The sequence below is a fragment of the Muscardinus avellanarius genome (assembly GCF_963383645.1).
Source record: "Muscardinus avellanarius genome assembly, chromosome: 17".
NCBI classification, from domain to species: domain Eukaryota; kingdom Metazoa; phylum Chordata; class Mammalia; order Rodentia; family Gliridae; genus Muscardinus; species Muscardinus avellanarius.
This window is the reverse complement of record NC_137803.1, coordinates 29,110,692-29,123,597: the sequence shown is the minus strand read 5'-3', so window position 1 is coordinate 29,123,597 and position 12,906 is coordinate 29,110,692. Positions and strand designations below refer to the sequence as shown.

The 12,906-nt window shown below is 46.1% G+C and overlaps 1 protein-coding gene across 3 annotated transcripts in view; it reads right to left on the bottom strand.

Moving 5' to 3' along the window:
• LOXHD1 (lipoxygenase homology PLAT domains 1) overlaps window positions 1–12,906 on the bottom strand; it is a gene marked incomplete at both ends in the record, with an annotated part of 168,985 nt that overhangs the window by 15,892 nt on the left and 140,187 nt on the right. For all 3 annotated transcript variants that reach the window (XM_080714787.1, XM_080714788.1, XM_080714789.1), the window contains 3 exons: window positions 8,100–8,285; window positions 10,189–10,363; window positions 12,432–12,549. In XM_080714787.1, coding sequence (XP_080570913.1) covers window positions 8,100–8,285; window positions 10,189–10,363; window positions 12,432–12,549 — 479 coding nt within the window. The remainder of the gene's footprint in view (window positions 1–8,099; window positions 8,286–10,188; window positions 10,364–12,431; window positions 12,550–12,906) is intronic.

Here is a 12,906-nt window from a genome sequence, read left to right as displayed (position 1 = left end):
AGAAGGAGGCCCAATTCTCTGCCCATCAGGGAAAGAGGACCACATTAATAAGCCAGGATTTCTTCAAGCCATTATGAGGTGAAGGTGATCAAGTACTCTTTGACTATTTAAGGTGGTTGTGGGGTGAATGTCAAGCGTTTGAGGGAGCCTAGCATCTAAATAATGTTAACAGCAACTAGCTACCCTGTTGTAACTGTGTGGAGCTGTCCGCGGTGCTGAACAGCCTCCTTGCAGATTTTGACTAGGATCAGATAGAAAGAATTGATTAATGGACTGTCAGGTTTTTTTTTTTTTTTTTGCATAGTAAAAACTGCAACAAGAAAACAGAAAGTCTAGCTGTTTTCACAAGCAGTGTTTGAGATAATGGACAGAGGGTATTGAAGGACTTAGTTATTGGCCTAAGGTTTATGGGCAAGATTCTTTTATTTTTTTTAAGCAAGGGAAATTCTGATTCTGGAGAAAACTGAATTGAGGCATGAAAAGACAGAGTAGGAATTGAGAGACTGAAAGTGGAGTATAATTACATTCTATTAAACTATATTAAGTCCCTATTATGTCACAGGCAGTGTGATAGGCATCAGGAAAGAACAATGAACAAGACAATGGGACTTGTGGCGCTGATAGTCAAGTAAAGGAGACAGAATGTAATCACATACATGCTGACTGTTCTGGGTGAGGGTTCAAGTAAGGCAGGCAAGAAGAAGAACTTTCAATGAGAAGGTCAGAATGGAAGGGTTTGCTAACCATAGGCAGGGAGACATAATTATGCAGGGTGCATGTTGGGAGTCAGGTTATTAACCTGACAAGTTATTCCAGGGGCTGGAATAACTCCTGGAATCAGAAGCTGGTCTGTGGTGTCTATCAGCTCTACATCTTTACCCTTTATATGCCCATAAACTAGTTGATTTTTGTGCTCCAGTTACCACTACACTGATATCAGGGCTGTGGAAACCCCAGGTGTAAATGTTAGAAGCAACATGTTTGCTAAACAGACCACAACTTGGTCCCACCTTGAGTGTTATGACTCTGCTCTAACATGGGCCTCTGACAGGACTGTGCTCTGGTTTGGGGTGTTTCATCTTGTCCAGGGCCTTTGAGTGTCTTCCCACCCAGCAGCAAATATTGAGGCAGATTCTTTACTGCAGAGATGTAACAGAATTAAGGCTCTAGGTAAGTCTTTACTATTCCCTAGAAGGCTTTTCCACAGTGTATTGTTTTTCTAGGGCTGCCATATAAAATTAACACAAACCTGGTAGCTTAGAACAAAACAAAGCCAAAAATATTATTTCACAGTTCTGGAGATCAGAAGTTGGAAATCGAAGAGTTGGCAGGGCCATTGGCTATTTCAGTGCTCCAAAGAGGAATCTTTCCCTGCCTCTTCCTGGCTTTGGTGGCTCCCAGCCACCTTCATGAGCCTTGTAATCCCTCTCTAGACATGATCTCTTTATTTTTTATTTTGGTGGTACTGGGGGTGGAACCCAGAGGCTTTCTACCTCCAGGCTATACTCCCAGACCTTTTTTATATTTTATTTGGAAACAGGGTCTCACTAAGTTGCTGAGAGCCTCACTAAGTAGCTGAGGCTGGCTTCGAGCCCTTGCAATCCTCCTGTCTCAGCCTCCCAAGCGCGGGGATTACAAGCGTGCACCACCACACCCGGCAGACATGATCTCTTTTGTACTTGTCTTCATGTTCTCTTGTCTTCTTATAAGAATATAAGTTATCTTTGGGTTTAGGGACCACCCTAAATTAGGACAATTGCATCTCAATATTCTTAACTAATTCTATCTACCAGGACCCTATTTCCAAATACATTCTGAGGTTTGGGGCAAGCAAGAATGGGGGCAGGGGCACACTGTTTAACCTACTTTTGGATAATTATACATGATTTACTAAGAGTGGCAGATATGATGTGCTCCATCTGGAAACATTTCAAACATCTAGAAAGAAATATTTGAGGAAGTCTAGAAAAGAGGAAATTATGGAGTCATTCATTTATGATCCAGAAACTGATACAAGCTGTTCTTCAATATCAATTTACTCATTCACTCACAAAATTATTAAAGACCTATGAAGCAAAAGGCACTGGAAATACAAATGCCAGTCAAAGAGTATCTCTACCCTTGAGAGACTCAAAGCCTGCCAGTTGTAATTACCAAGACAATTACAACTCAACATTATAAGTGCTACAAGTAGAGGTATGAATAGAAAAATTGGGGAGTACAGGGTAGGGGATAACTAACTTAATTTTGGGTAAACAGGGAACTTCATTAAGAAGGCAATAGTTAGTCTGGATTTCAAAAGAGGCACTGAATTTATCAGGAGAGGAGAGTTGCAGGTGTAAACATCATCTCTTGGGGATCTTTTTTTTGTGTGTGTGAGTCTGGGGATAGAACCCAGGGGCATTTGACCTCCGAGCCACATCCCCTGCCCTATTTTTTTATTCTTTATTTTGAAACAGGGTCTTACTAAGTTGCGGAGGGCCTCACTAAGCAGCTGAGGCTGTCCGTGAACTGCGATCCTCCGGTTTCAGCCTCCCAAATGCTGGGATTCCAAGCATGTGCCACCATGCCCAGCTTTCTTGGGGATCTTATGAATAATTATTAGCTTGTCTAAAATATGTAACTGATTTCATGCAAGGTAAAATTTAAACAAAGCCGGGCGTGGCGGCGCATGCTTGTAATCCCTGCACTTGGGAGGCTGAGACAGGAGGATCGCACAGGTTCAAAGCCAGCCTCAGCTACTCAGTGAGGCTTCAGCAACTTAGTGAAACCCTGTTTCCAAATAAAAAATATAAAAAAGGTCTGGGAGCATAGGTCGGAGGTAAAAAGCCTCTGGGTTCCACCCCCAGTACCACACACACCAAAAAAAAATAATTTAAACAAAGATTGGACTCAGAGTTCTTGGAGCTACTAAAGAGAAGAGAGTGAAAAAAATCCAAACCTTTTTGAATGGAAATAGTTAATCTTAGAGAGTCCCTATTGCACAAATGCAAATGTACTACCTTCACCATCGTCAGGATAGATTGGAATAATCAGGACTAAAAAGATAATTCTGCATTACAAAATGAAGAAAGCAAAGAGGCTGAGGCTAGGTGAGAAAAGTTCCCTGACATATTGTGTGTGTGCATGTGTGTGTGTGTGTGTGTGTGTGTGTGTGTGTGTGTGTGACTGGGAAGTATTCAAGAAGCAATGAAGGGTGCTTCATCTGATAAACATGGATCCATGAATGACAGACCACTGTTTATCTTCCCCTTCATTCTCTTCAGTACAGTGACTTAAATGGTTGGCCATGCAACATAATTTCTCATCAGGGGACTCTGAGAATTTGCTAGGGAGAAATAAGCATTTTAAATATTTTGACTTGCTTTGCTGTTTGAAAACAAACTTGGCTTCATGTTTTGTCTATTAAATTTATGTCCAGGAAACTTTGGAATCAGGGACCAATACATCACATCTTGAGATTTCATGACTGGCAAAGGAGTCCTTAGCATCGCAGAGTTTCCCCAGGGAGGGCCTCTCTCCCAAACACATCCTAATTTGGAAGTTCAAACTGTGGAGATGATTCTTCTTCTCCATCCTCTTCCTTCTCTTTCATCATATAACCTCAAATTCTGGAATTCTCTGGAATCTGATCTAAGCCACTCTTGTTTTCCTCAAGCCATGCTTTCTCTGGATCTACTAATTCTTGTGGTTTCAGTACTGTCTCTGCACTAACAACTCTTAGTTCAATATCCTCCAACTAGCTTTCCTGCTGAGATAAGATCCCACCATTATTGAACATAATGAACCTAGGTCTCCCCGGTCTTCAAATTAAACTTATTAATTTGAAGAAAGACCTCCAGCATCCTCATCTGCACCTTAAATATTTCTCAAATATATCTACACTTTTCTCCACGCCCACTACTACTATCATATTGCAAAACACCATCCTCACCCACCAATCTCTTAATCATCCTCCAGAATTAATTTTCTTCTCCACCCAACTTATTCCCCACTGTCGGTACAATGATCTATCCCGAGTGACTCCTGTTCTTAGATAATTTGATGATTTCTCAGTACAGTTAGGATAAAGGCTCAGATCTTGATATGGCTTATAATGCATGGACTGGTTCCTGTCTACTTCTTAGTTCCTACCTCCCACTCCCTATTTTTGGTCAATCTTGACTTCATTTTTATTAGTTTCTTGCACATATCAAAATTTCGTCTATTTCAGAGTTTTATATTTGCTATTCACTCCACCTCTAATGTGCTTCTCAATTTTTAGCAAACACTACACTTCATCCAAGACTTTCTGTTCATTTCTCAGGTCGCAGCTTAAATATTCCCTCAGAAAGGTCTTTTCTGAGTCCTCAGTCTCGCACCCTGGGGACCTCCATTTTTAGAGGCGCATCATTATCTAAATTAGTTACTTTATCCAAAAAACGTATTTTTGTTATAATTCATTTCATGACAGCAGGGACCTTGTCTGCTGTTCATTATTCTATCCTCAGCACTGATCACATGGCTAACAGTAAACGCTTAACAAGAACAGCTGATCCTTTTTCTTCACATGTTACATCTTTGTGGATTTGCCTATTCGCTAAAATTTATGTGTAACTCACGAGGTCATTTATGAACATAAGCAGAGCAAATGAAAACTTTGACTCACCTGGTAAACCTGTTTGACCAATGCTAAAACTGAGGATTATTAGGGCTACAGAAGTAAAGGGTTCAAACTACTTATTTTTTACTAAGGAGAGGTCATGTTAAGTAGGAGGAGAAAAATTAAAAAGGGGGAAACTTACACATCACTGGAAATGAACATTGTTCCTAAGTGTTGAGATGTCTCTGTGTGACATTTTGAACATTCTACTCAAATATATGAGCTTCTGCTTTCCTAGATTGGGAGAAAGGTATGGCATGGAAACAGGAATGCTCAAGCAGACTCTGGAAGGTTCTTCATGAGAAAACTGAGAAGGAGTTGAAGGAGAAATCAGCCAAGTAGTAAAAGGCTTAGATAGGTGGGCTCAGAATCGGGTGGAATGGAGCTGGAGAGAAGCAGCCTTTGCAGGCAGAAGATATAGATGAGCTCTGATCTTCAAGTAGAAGCCCTCTTTCTTTTATGCTGTCAGCTGGGGGTAAAATTCACAGTAATCTGGACTGTTTTGCTGACCATCTTGCCAAGCATCTTGGTGTTGATAACAGGCCAGATTGAGAGTGGTCAGCCACAAGCCAGGAACCCTAGAGTAGGCTGTAGAGTCCACAGTTAAAAGAAACCAGTTGAAGAATAAGAACCCAGACAGTTCCACAATCCCCCCAAGACTGTTAAATAATTTCTCCAAAAGTGTGGTCTTTATTTAACACAAACATCCTCAGTCTTTCTGGTCCTCCATACCACCCTTACCCGCCAGGAATGAAACATTCATGCTATAAATGGTTCTGAAATTGTCTTCTCTTCTTGGAAGAGGGAGATCATCCTAGCCTATATAATATTCTTTTCTATAAGATGGCATAGGCTGCCTGGGAATACTATTTCTTCCTTCTCAGGTTCCAAGTCTCTCCAATTTGGTTGCTTCTGAGGTAGAGGCTATGACAGAACAGGGTCAAAGGGCCTGGTATTTCTTAGCTCTCTCCTGGTTGCAGGAGATAACATTTTTTGAGTCTTCACTATGCTTTCTGTTGTGCTCCTGTCCTCACCCCTTCCCTGCTGATCTAATCTGTCAGGCTCTTCTGTACCTGTGGAGATAGATACACAGATGTCTTGGTGTTTTTACACTCATCCTGAATGGCCGATCCACTGTGGCTATCTTGTGAAGATGGTCTTCAGGATTGTGAAGAGCATCCATCTTTCAACCACCAGCCACTCTGTGACGGATCCTAAGACAACCATGATGGATAAGAGGGGTGGGGAGATCAACTCAAGGGTTTCTGTGCCACTTCCTTCTTGGGAAAGAGGATTTGGTGTGGGTACTTGAGAACATTTTGCAGGCACATTCCACAGATCCATGATGCCTCTGGAATGGACAAGTGAGGAAGAAGCATCCCCTCCCACTGCACATTTCTCTGGACAGGGTGGACCCCTGTGCATCATGATAATAAACACCTTGGGGAGGATAGCAAGGAGAGCTGGAGGAGGCCGCCCCTCATTCCCTTTAAGCCTCTGGCACATTGGTGGGTGAGGGTGCAGGGATGGCAGGATGGGCTGGCAGAGCATGGCAGGCCAGAATGGGCTCCAGAAGACCTGGGGTTGGGGGGCTGACTGCGTCTCTTTCCTACTGTTTGGTTCCAAGAACAATATTTTAACTTCCAAGGGCCTCAGTTGTCCTTGGTTACAAAAAAGAGGAATGATAAAATGATAAGATGCATCTATTGCAGGCATACACAATTTTTAAAGAATCAAATATCTGTATCTTTCATACCTTGCAGAGTTTCAGGCACATGAGGAAGACTTTAGATGTTCTGCATAGGAACGACTGGAGGGATACTCAGAAAATAAGAAAATTGTCGATGTTCATGTATTCATTATTGTCTTGGTTCAAAGAATGGCCATTTTTTTTTCTATGCCTAATCTGGGCTTAGCCAGTGTTAGGGAAGCCTACTTTAGCCATATAACCAATTAAAACTAAATAGTACAGCTCCTGTAGAAAAAGGAGGTTGCCAGCTGCTGAGTCAGGTTTCATCAGAGACCATGATGGACAGGTGGGTCTGCAGTGGAGACCAGGAAGGAGTAAGGAGAGCCACAGCTTAAGGACAGCAGCGATGGAGGTGGAGACTGAGCAAATCTGAGAAGGCACAGAGAAAATGTGGGCAGAGACAGGGTTTAATGCCAGACGAGACGGGAAGATTAGGAAAGCATTCTGCACTGAGGAGGGGGAGTTAATAACAAACCACGTGACTAATAAATACAATAGAGCGGAGTAGCCCAAAGCCAGAGAGGACAGACAGGCCCAAAGCCAGTAAAATGATAATCAAAGAGATTCTGGGAACATGAATATCATCATAGTTACAGAGGTGACGCAGTACTGCTTATGTGCTTTAAAGTTAAAAAAATAAATTTCCCACTTAGCTTACATCCTATTTCATTGTTTTTAAGTGAATTTAACCACTTTCAGTCTTACTATGACAAACAAACAAGTATAATCCTTTATAGAAAATAGAAAGTGATTTAATGAGATGGCCCTTTTTTCTTTTCTCTTTCTTTCTTTCTCTTCTCTTTTTTTCTTTCTTTTTCTTTTGGTTCTGAGGATTGAACTCAAAATCTTGCACATTCTAGGCAAGCTCCTTACCGTGAAACTATATCCACAGCCCAGTCTGCCTGCCTTCCTTTTTATACTTACTTTCGGAGGAACTAGGGCTTAAACCCAGGGGCTTTTGCCACTGCTACATCCCAAGTCCTTTGTCTAGTTTTCATTTTGAGGCAAGGTCTCACTAAGTTGCCCTAGCTAGCCTCAAACTTGTGATCTCCCTACCTCAGCCTCTACAGTAGCTGGGATTACAGGTGTGCACCACCTCTCCCAGCTAAAACTTAACCCTTTTTAAAAAAAAATTGTTATGCTTTAACCAGGCGTGGTGGTGCATGCCTGTAATCCCAGTACTTGGGAGGCTGAGACAGGAGACCCACATGTTCAAGGCCAGCCTCAACAACATAGCAAGGCTCTCAGAAACTTTAGGGAGACCCTGTTTCAAAATAAAAAATAGAAATAGGGCCTGGGGTATAGCTCAGAGGTAGAATGTCCCTAAGTTCAATCTCTAACAAAAACAAACACACATACATGCACAAACACACCAAAACAACAACAAAACCAACTATGCCTGAACTAAGTAGAATTTATGCTCTGGCTTTACAAAAACAAAAAAACAAAACAAAACAAAAAAACAAAAAAAAAACAAAAAAAAAAACCAAAGGGTCACTAGTCTCCCAGGAAGAGAGAGCAGAGGAGATAAGCCAGCCTCTGACACTGGCCCAGGGACAGCGGCTCTAACTGGGGAGGGCAGCAGGGTGGCACATCCTCCCTGCTGAGCCACCTGCCCCGCGGGGACAGGGACGGACGAGGAGAGTGCAGGTGTGGCCAGGGAGGCAGGGAAGCGAGCTGAGCCCCTCGGACTTGAGTGGCCACTACCTTTGTTGTCGTGCCAGATCCTAAGCTTGCAGAGGTGGCCCAAGCTCAGCATGTCGGAGAAGTTGAACGTGTCCGTGTTGTTCCGCTCGAACTTGTTCCAGTTGGCCGACTGCTTCAGGGCCAGGGTCCCGCTGTCCCCGTTCTCCCCGAAGATGATGATGAAGACGTTGGCATCAGTGCCCGCTCCTGCGGGGCAAGATGCGGCTCTGGGTGCCAGTCTCTGGGGCATACAGACCTCTTGCCCCGTCCTTGCTTCTGGACTCCCAAGAGGAGCCAGAGGTACAGAAGGTGACAAGGTCAGAGGTGAGGCCAAAAAGAGCTGGTGTCCTGGGTTTCACCCTTTCTTTGTGTTTTGCATGTATTGTTGGTCTAACTGCAGTCAGTGTAACTGTGAATGTTTTAGTACAAAAACACACATCTGTTTCTAGGGAAATGGCTCCAAACTTAAAAGGCAGGGCTTTTAACTGGCTTTACAGTTAAAAATACAAACTACCTTCTGCACAACATGGATTCAGAAAGCAGCAGGAAAGTTCTGTGCTCCTTAAATTTACTGCTGATTGACCTCATTACCAAAGCTTCATATCATTGGCTTAAGCAAACAGAGGTACTGACCCCAGTAAAAAATCAGATGCACCAGGCTTGGTGGCACATGATGCTAATCCCAGTACTTGGGAGGCTGAGACCAGAGGATTGCAGGTATGAGGACAGCCTCAGCAACTTCACAAGACTCTCAGTAACCAAGCAAGACCTTGTTTCAAAACAAAAAAATAAAAATAAAAAGGGCTGGGAGTGAGCCGGGTGTGGTGGCGCACGCTTGTAATCCCTGCACTTGGGAGGCAGAGACAGGAGGATCACACAGGTTCAAAGCCAGCCTCGCTGGCTTAAGAGACCCTGTTTTCAAAAAATACATATCAAATAGGTCTGGGAGTGTAGCCTGGAGGTAGAAGGGTTTCCAGTAACCCCAGTACCACCAAAAAAAAAAAAAAAAAAAAAGGGCTGGGAGTATAGTGTGGAGGGGGAATGCTCCTGGAACCAATTCCTATAATAACAACAAATCAAATGTTTCTGAAAGAGGTGATCCTGTGAAGCTTTTCTGACACATACTGCTGTTATCAATAAATTTATACATTAATTTTTGAGAGAACATTGTTAGAGATAGAGGACTTAAAAGTACACGGATGCTTGACATTTTAAACAATAAAGAAAAGGATGCATTGTGAAAAGAAAAAAAAGGCAGTGCCCCAAAACAAATTTTACCAAATGTACCGACCCATCATTTATGCCTGAGATTCTACCACAAGAGCTTCTTTTCTTGGCTTCCTTCCGTGTTGGAAATGGAAGCTACCGTGGCCAACGAGTTCATCCTCTGCTGGTCATTTGTAGGCAGTGTGGATGGGCTTGCTAAGTTCCTTGCCCTGGCCCCTGGAGAGTGGACATGGCACAGGGGAGGCCAGTAAGGCCCTCTGGGCTTCTATCCTGGTGATGTTCTGGGAAGGCCCTGAGTGTCCCATCTGCCTATGTGGCTCCTGTTTGTCTCGACTTTGGCATCGCCTCCAGGAGGCCCCCATGACATCACCCCTGGCCCCCAGCAGTGCCCTGGCCTCACATCTGTCAGCGCATCTCCATGCAGCAGTGTTCGTTACACCAAAATGTCAGATCTTCAGGGGCCCTGAGAGTCGCACCTCTACCCAAAGACCCAGGCCTAAGCTGGCACACAGTGGCCAAGCATGTGACTATGAAGGGACTGAGGTTCCCCAGGTGCACAGCACTCTGGGGAGGGGCAGCAGGCAGCTATGGGAAGAGGAGGGCTCTTTTGAAAGCTCCTCTACCTTTCAAAACCATGGGCCTTACCCCCATCCTCCTCCACCTCCCTGAGGGAGCAGGGAAGGGGTCAACTCAGCCACCAGGGAAAGACTTTGTCCAGGCAGAAAGCAATGGGCCATAGAAAGAACTCAGGTTGACTAGCTTTTGGAAGACTACATGAAGATAAATTCCCTGAACTGGAAACTCAGTCCTGAGCCCAAAAAGGGTATGGGAAAGGTGTTGGGAGCTGGGGGGGGGGTGTTGGGAGCTGGGGGGGACAACCCACCCAGGATATCGCTGGTCTTCACTGTGACGGTGTAGGAAGTCCACTCCATCATTTCCTCCCCATCGATGACGGCACATATCTCGCACACCAGGGTCTTCTTGCCCTTCCGCTGGGACAGCCAGTCTCCATAATAGAACATGGTCAGATCTTCAGTGTTCATGTTCTTCAAGAGGATCTGGGAAGGGTCCCCGGGTGGGAATAGTCTCCCTCAGCACCAGTCCCACCTGCCAGCGTGCCACCCAGCACCCCGAGGACCCAGGGCCCCAGAGCCACGAAGAGTTTTGTAACTGGGACTCCAGGTCCTCTCCAGGGCAAAGACCTGCCCTGTGGGCTTGCATGGGGTCTAAGAGGCCATGGGATTTGGGAATTGGGAATCGGTGCCTGTCAGGGTGCTCAGGAAGTACGTGAACAAGTGACAGAAGAACAGATTGACCGAGTCGCTATCAGACACAAACACCAGGGCACAGTTGCCACCATTTGCCAGCCTGTCCTCGGCACAGGCACCATGTTATCAGCTCAAGGAAAATCTGCTTCTGGCTGGATAGGGGAGGAGGAGGCTACAGGGACACAGGACAGATGGCCTTGAGTGGACAAGGGATGAGAACACTGACTCGGGCAGGCAGACAGAAGTCTCTGTGATGTGTGACTTGTGCCACCCTCAGCCCCAGATTTGCATGTGGAAGTCCCAACCTTCAGTCCTACCAAATGTGACTTTATTTATTTATTTATTTATTTATTTATTTATTTTAGTACTGGGGGTGGAACCTAGGGGCTTTTCTACTCCCAGGCTATACTCCCCAGACCTATTTTATACTTTATTTGGAAACAGGGTCTCACTAAGCTGCTGAGAGCCTCACTAAGTAGCTAAGGCTGGCTTCGAACCTGTGCGATCCTCCTGTCTCAGCCTCCCAAACGCTGGAATTACAAGCATGTGCCACCACACCTGGCTCAATTGTGACCTTATTTAGAAACTACAGTTGTAGTCAGGTGAGATGGGACCCGGGCTTTTGTGCCTTACACCAAGCAGAATATAGACACAGAGTCAGGACACACAGGAAGCTCATGCGCAGGCGGGTGCTGCAGCAGCCAAGGACCTACAAGAAGCTGGGAGAGAGACCTGGAGCAGGTCCTTGCCGACCCAGAGCAGCTTGGCCTGCTGCCGCCTTGATCTTGGAATCCAGGCTCCAGAACCACGAGGGGACAGGTGATCCACACCCTCCCATCGGTGGCACTTTGTTATGGCAGCCCAGGACACTGGGGCACACTGCACAGGAGGGAGGGCCTGGCACCTGCACTGGTGTGTGGAGGAGCCTGGGGCCTGCATGACACTGAAGCTGCACCTCCAGGACTGTCGTCTTTGTCACCAAGCCATTGTCCTTGCTGTGGTCGGGGGCTGCAGGCAAGCTCCTCTTGGCACCAAGAGCCTCAGCATTGGGGCCACACAAGGCATGGAAAGCACAGTGACCCTAATATCACATTGTGTTCCCATCACATTCATCTCCTTGGACGTGGGCTCTGGGAGCCGTTCTCTTTCCTCCAGAACAGAGAGGGTTAGTAGCTCTCCTCTGGGCAGCCTGGAGGCCAGGGCCCCATGAGGCTGGGGAAGGCAAGGAAACTGAAAGCAAGGTCCTAGGAAGGATCAGCTGCCTTCCTCCCTCGGGGGAAACTGAGGCTGTGGCTGTGTGTGCACATGAGCCCGGAAGGGCTCTATGGAGACAGGACCAAGGAATCCAGGCTGCTGTCGTGAAGGTCTCAGCAACTCAACCCAAGGCCACTCTCAGCCCAGCTGAAAACCTGAGGACAGGAGTCCCAGCCAGGACGCTGGCGGCCGCCTCCATGGGAGAGCAAGGAGATAAAGAGAAGGCACCACCAACTGAGGGCTCCCCTGCCCTCCTGAGCTCCCACAGTGACACCTCGAGCCTGTCCCCGCTGCTCCTCGCTCAGCTCCCACCCGCCCAACCAGGCCCCAGAGGAAGCCCACGCCAGGCCTTCCCTTGCTCCAGGCTCTTTCCATGTGTTGGCAGCTCATGCTGTGTTCTCTGCAAGCTGATTGGACTCTCAGCGGACACAAATAAGCTACATTCTCTGATTAATTCGCGCCAAAGGGCATATTGGATGGCATGGCCGGGTTAGTAATAGCTCTCTCCAGTGACCTTTGTGCATGAACAAATGTCCCCTGATAACCCAAAAGGACAGGGAGGAGAGGTGGGCAGGGGCTGGAAGGTGAGGGCCAGGGGTTTTACCCTTTCCAGGAACCACTCGGGCCGGCTGCCCAGGCCGTCGATGCGGATGCGCATCTTGGTGAAGGGAGCGATGTCCAGGATCTCCATGATAAAGGTATCATTCTGCTCCCGCTCAAACCTGGGGTGGAGGGGAGGAGGCATGAAGAAGGGAAGCCAGCCATGGCCAGAGACCAGATTCGAGACCTGCCTCTGTCTCTTGCATTGCAGATGGATTCCTGAAAGCTTGGGTTACGTGGGTTTGGCTAGTAGAGATGGTCCCAAGCCCAGAGATCTTAGCTCTGCGTTCTAATCTTTTTCTGCTGGACACCTAGAACCATGGAACTGTCCCAGCTCCTTTCTGGGACTGGGTTTCCTCACGTGTATGGAGAATGACACTAACTCTGCCATCCAACAAAACTTTTTGGGGCCAAATAGATGTGAAATCAACCTTAAAAGACAGAGAGAGTCTTCCACCTGAAGAGCTTTCATTGAGACT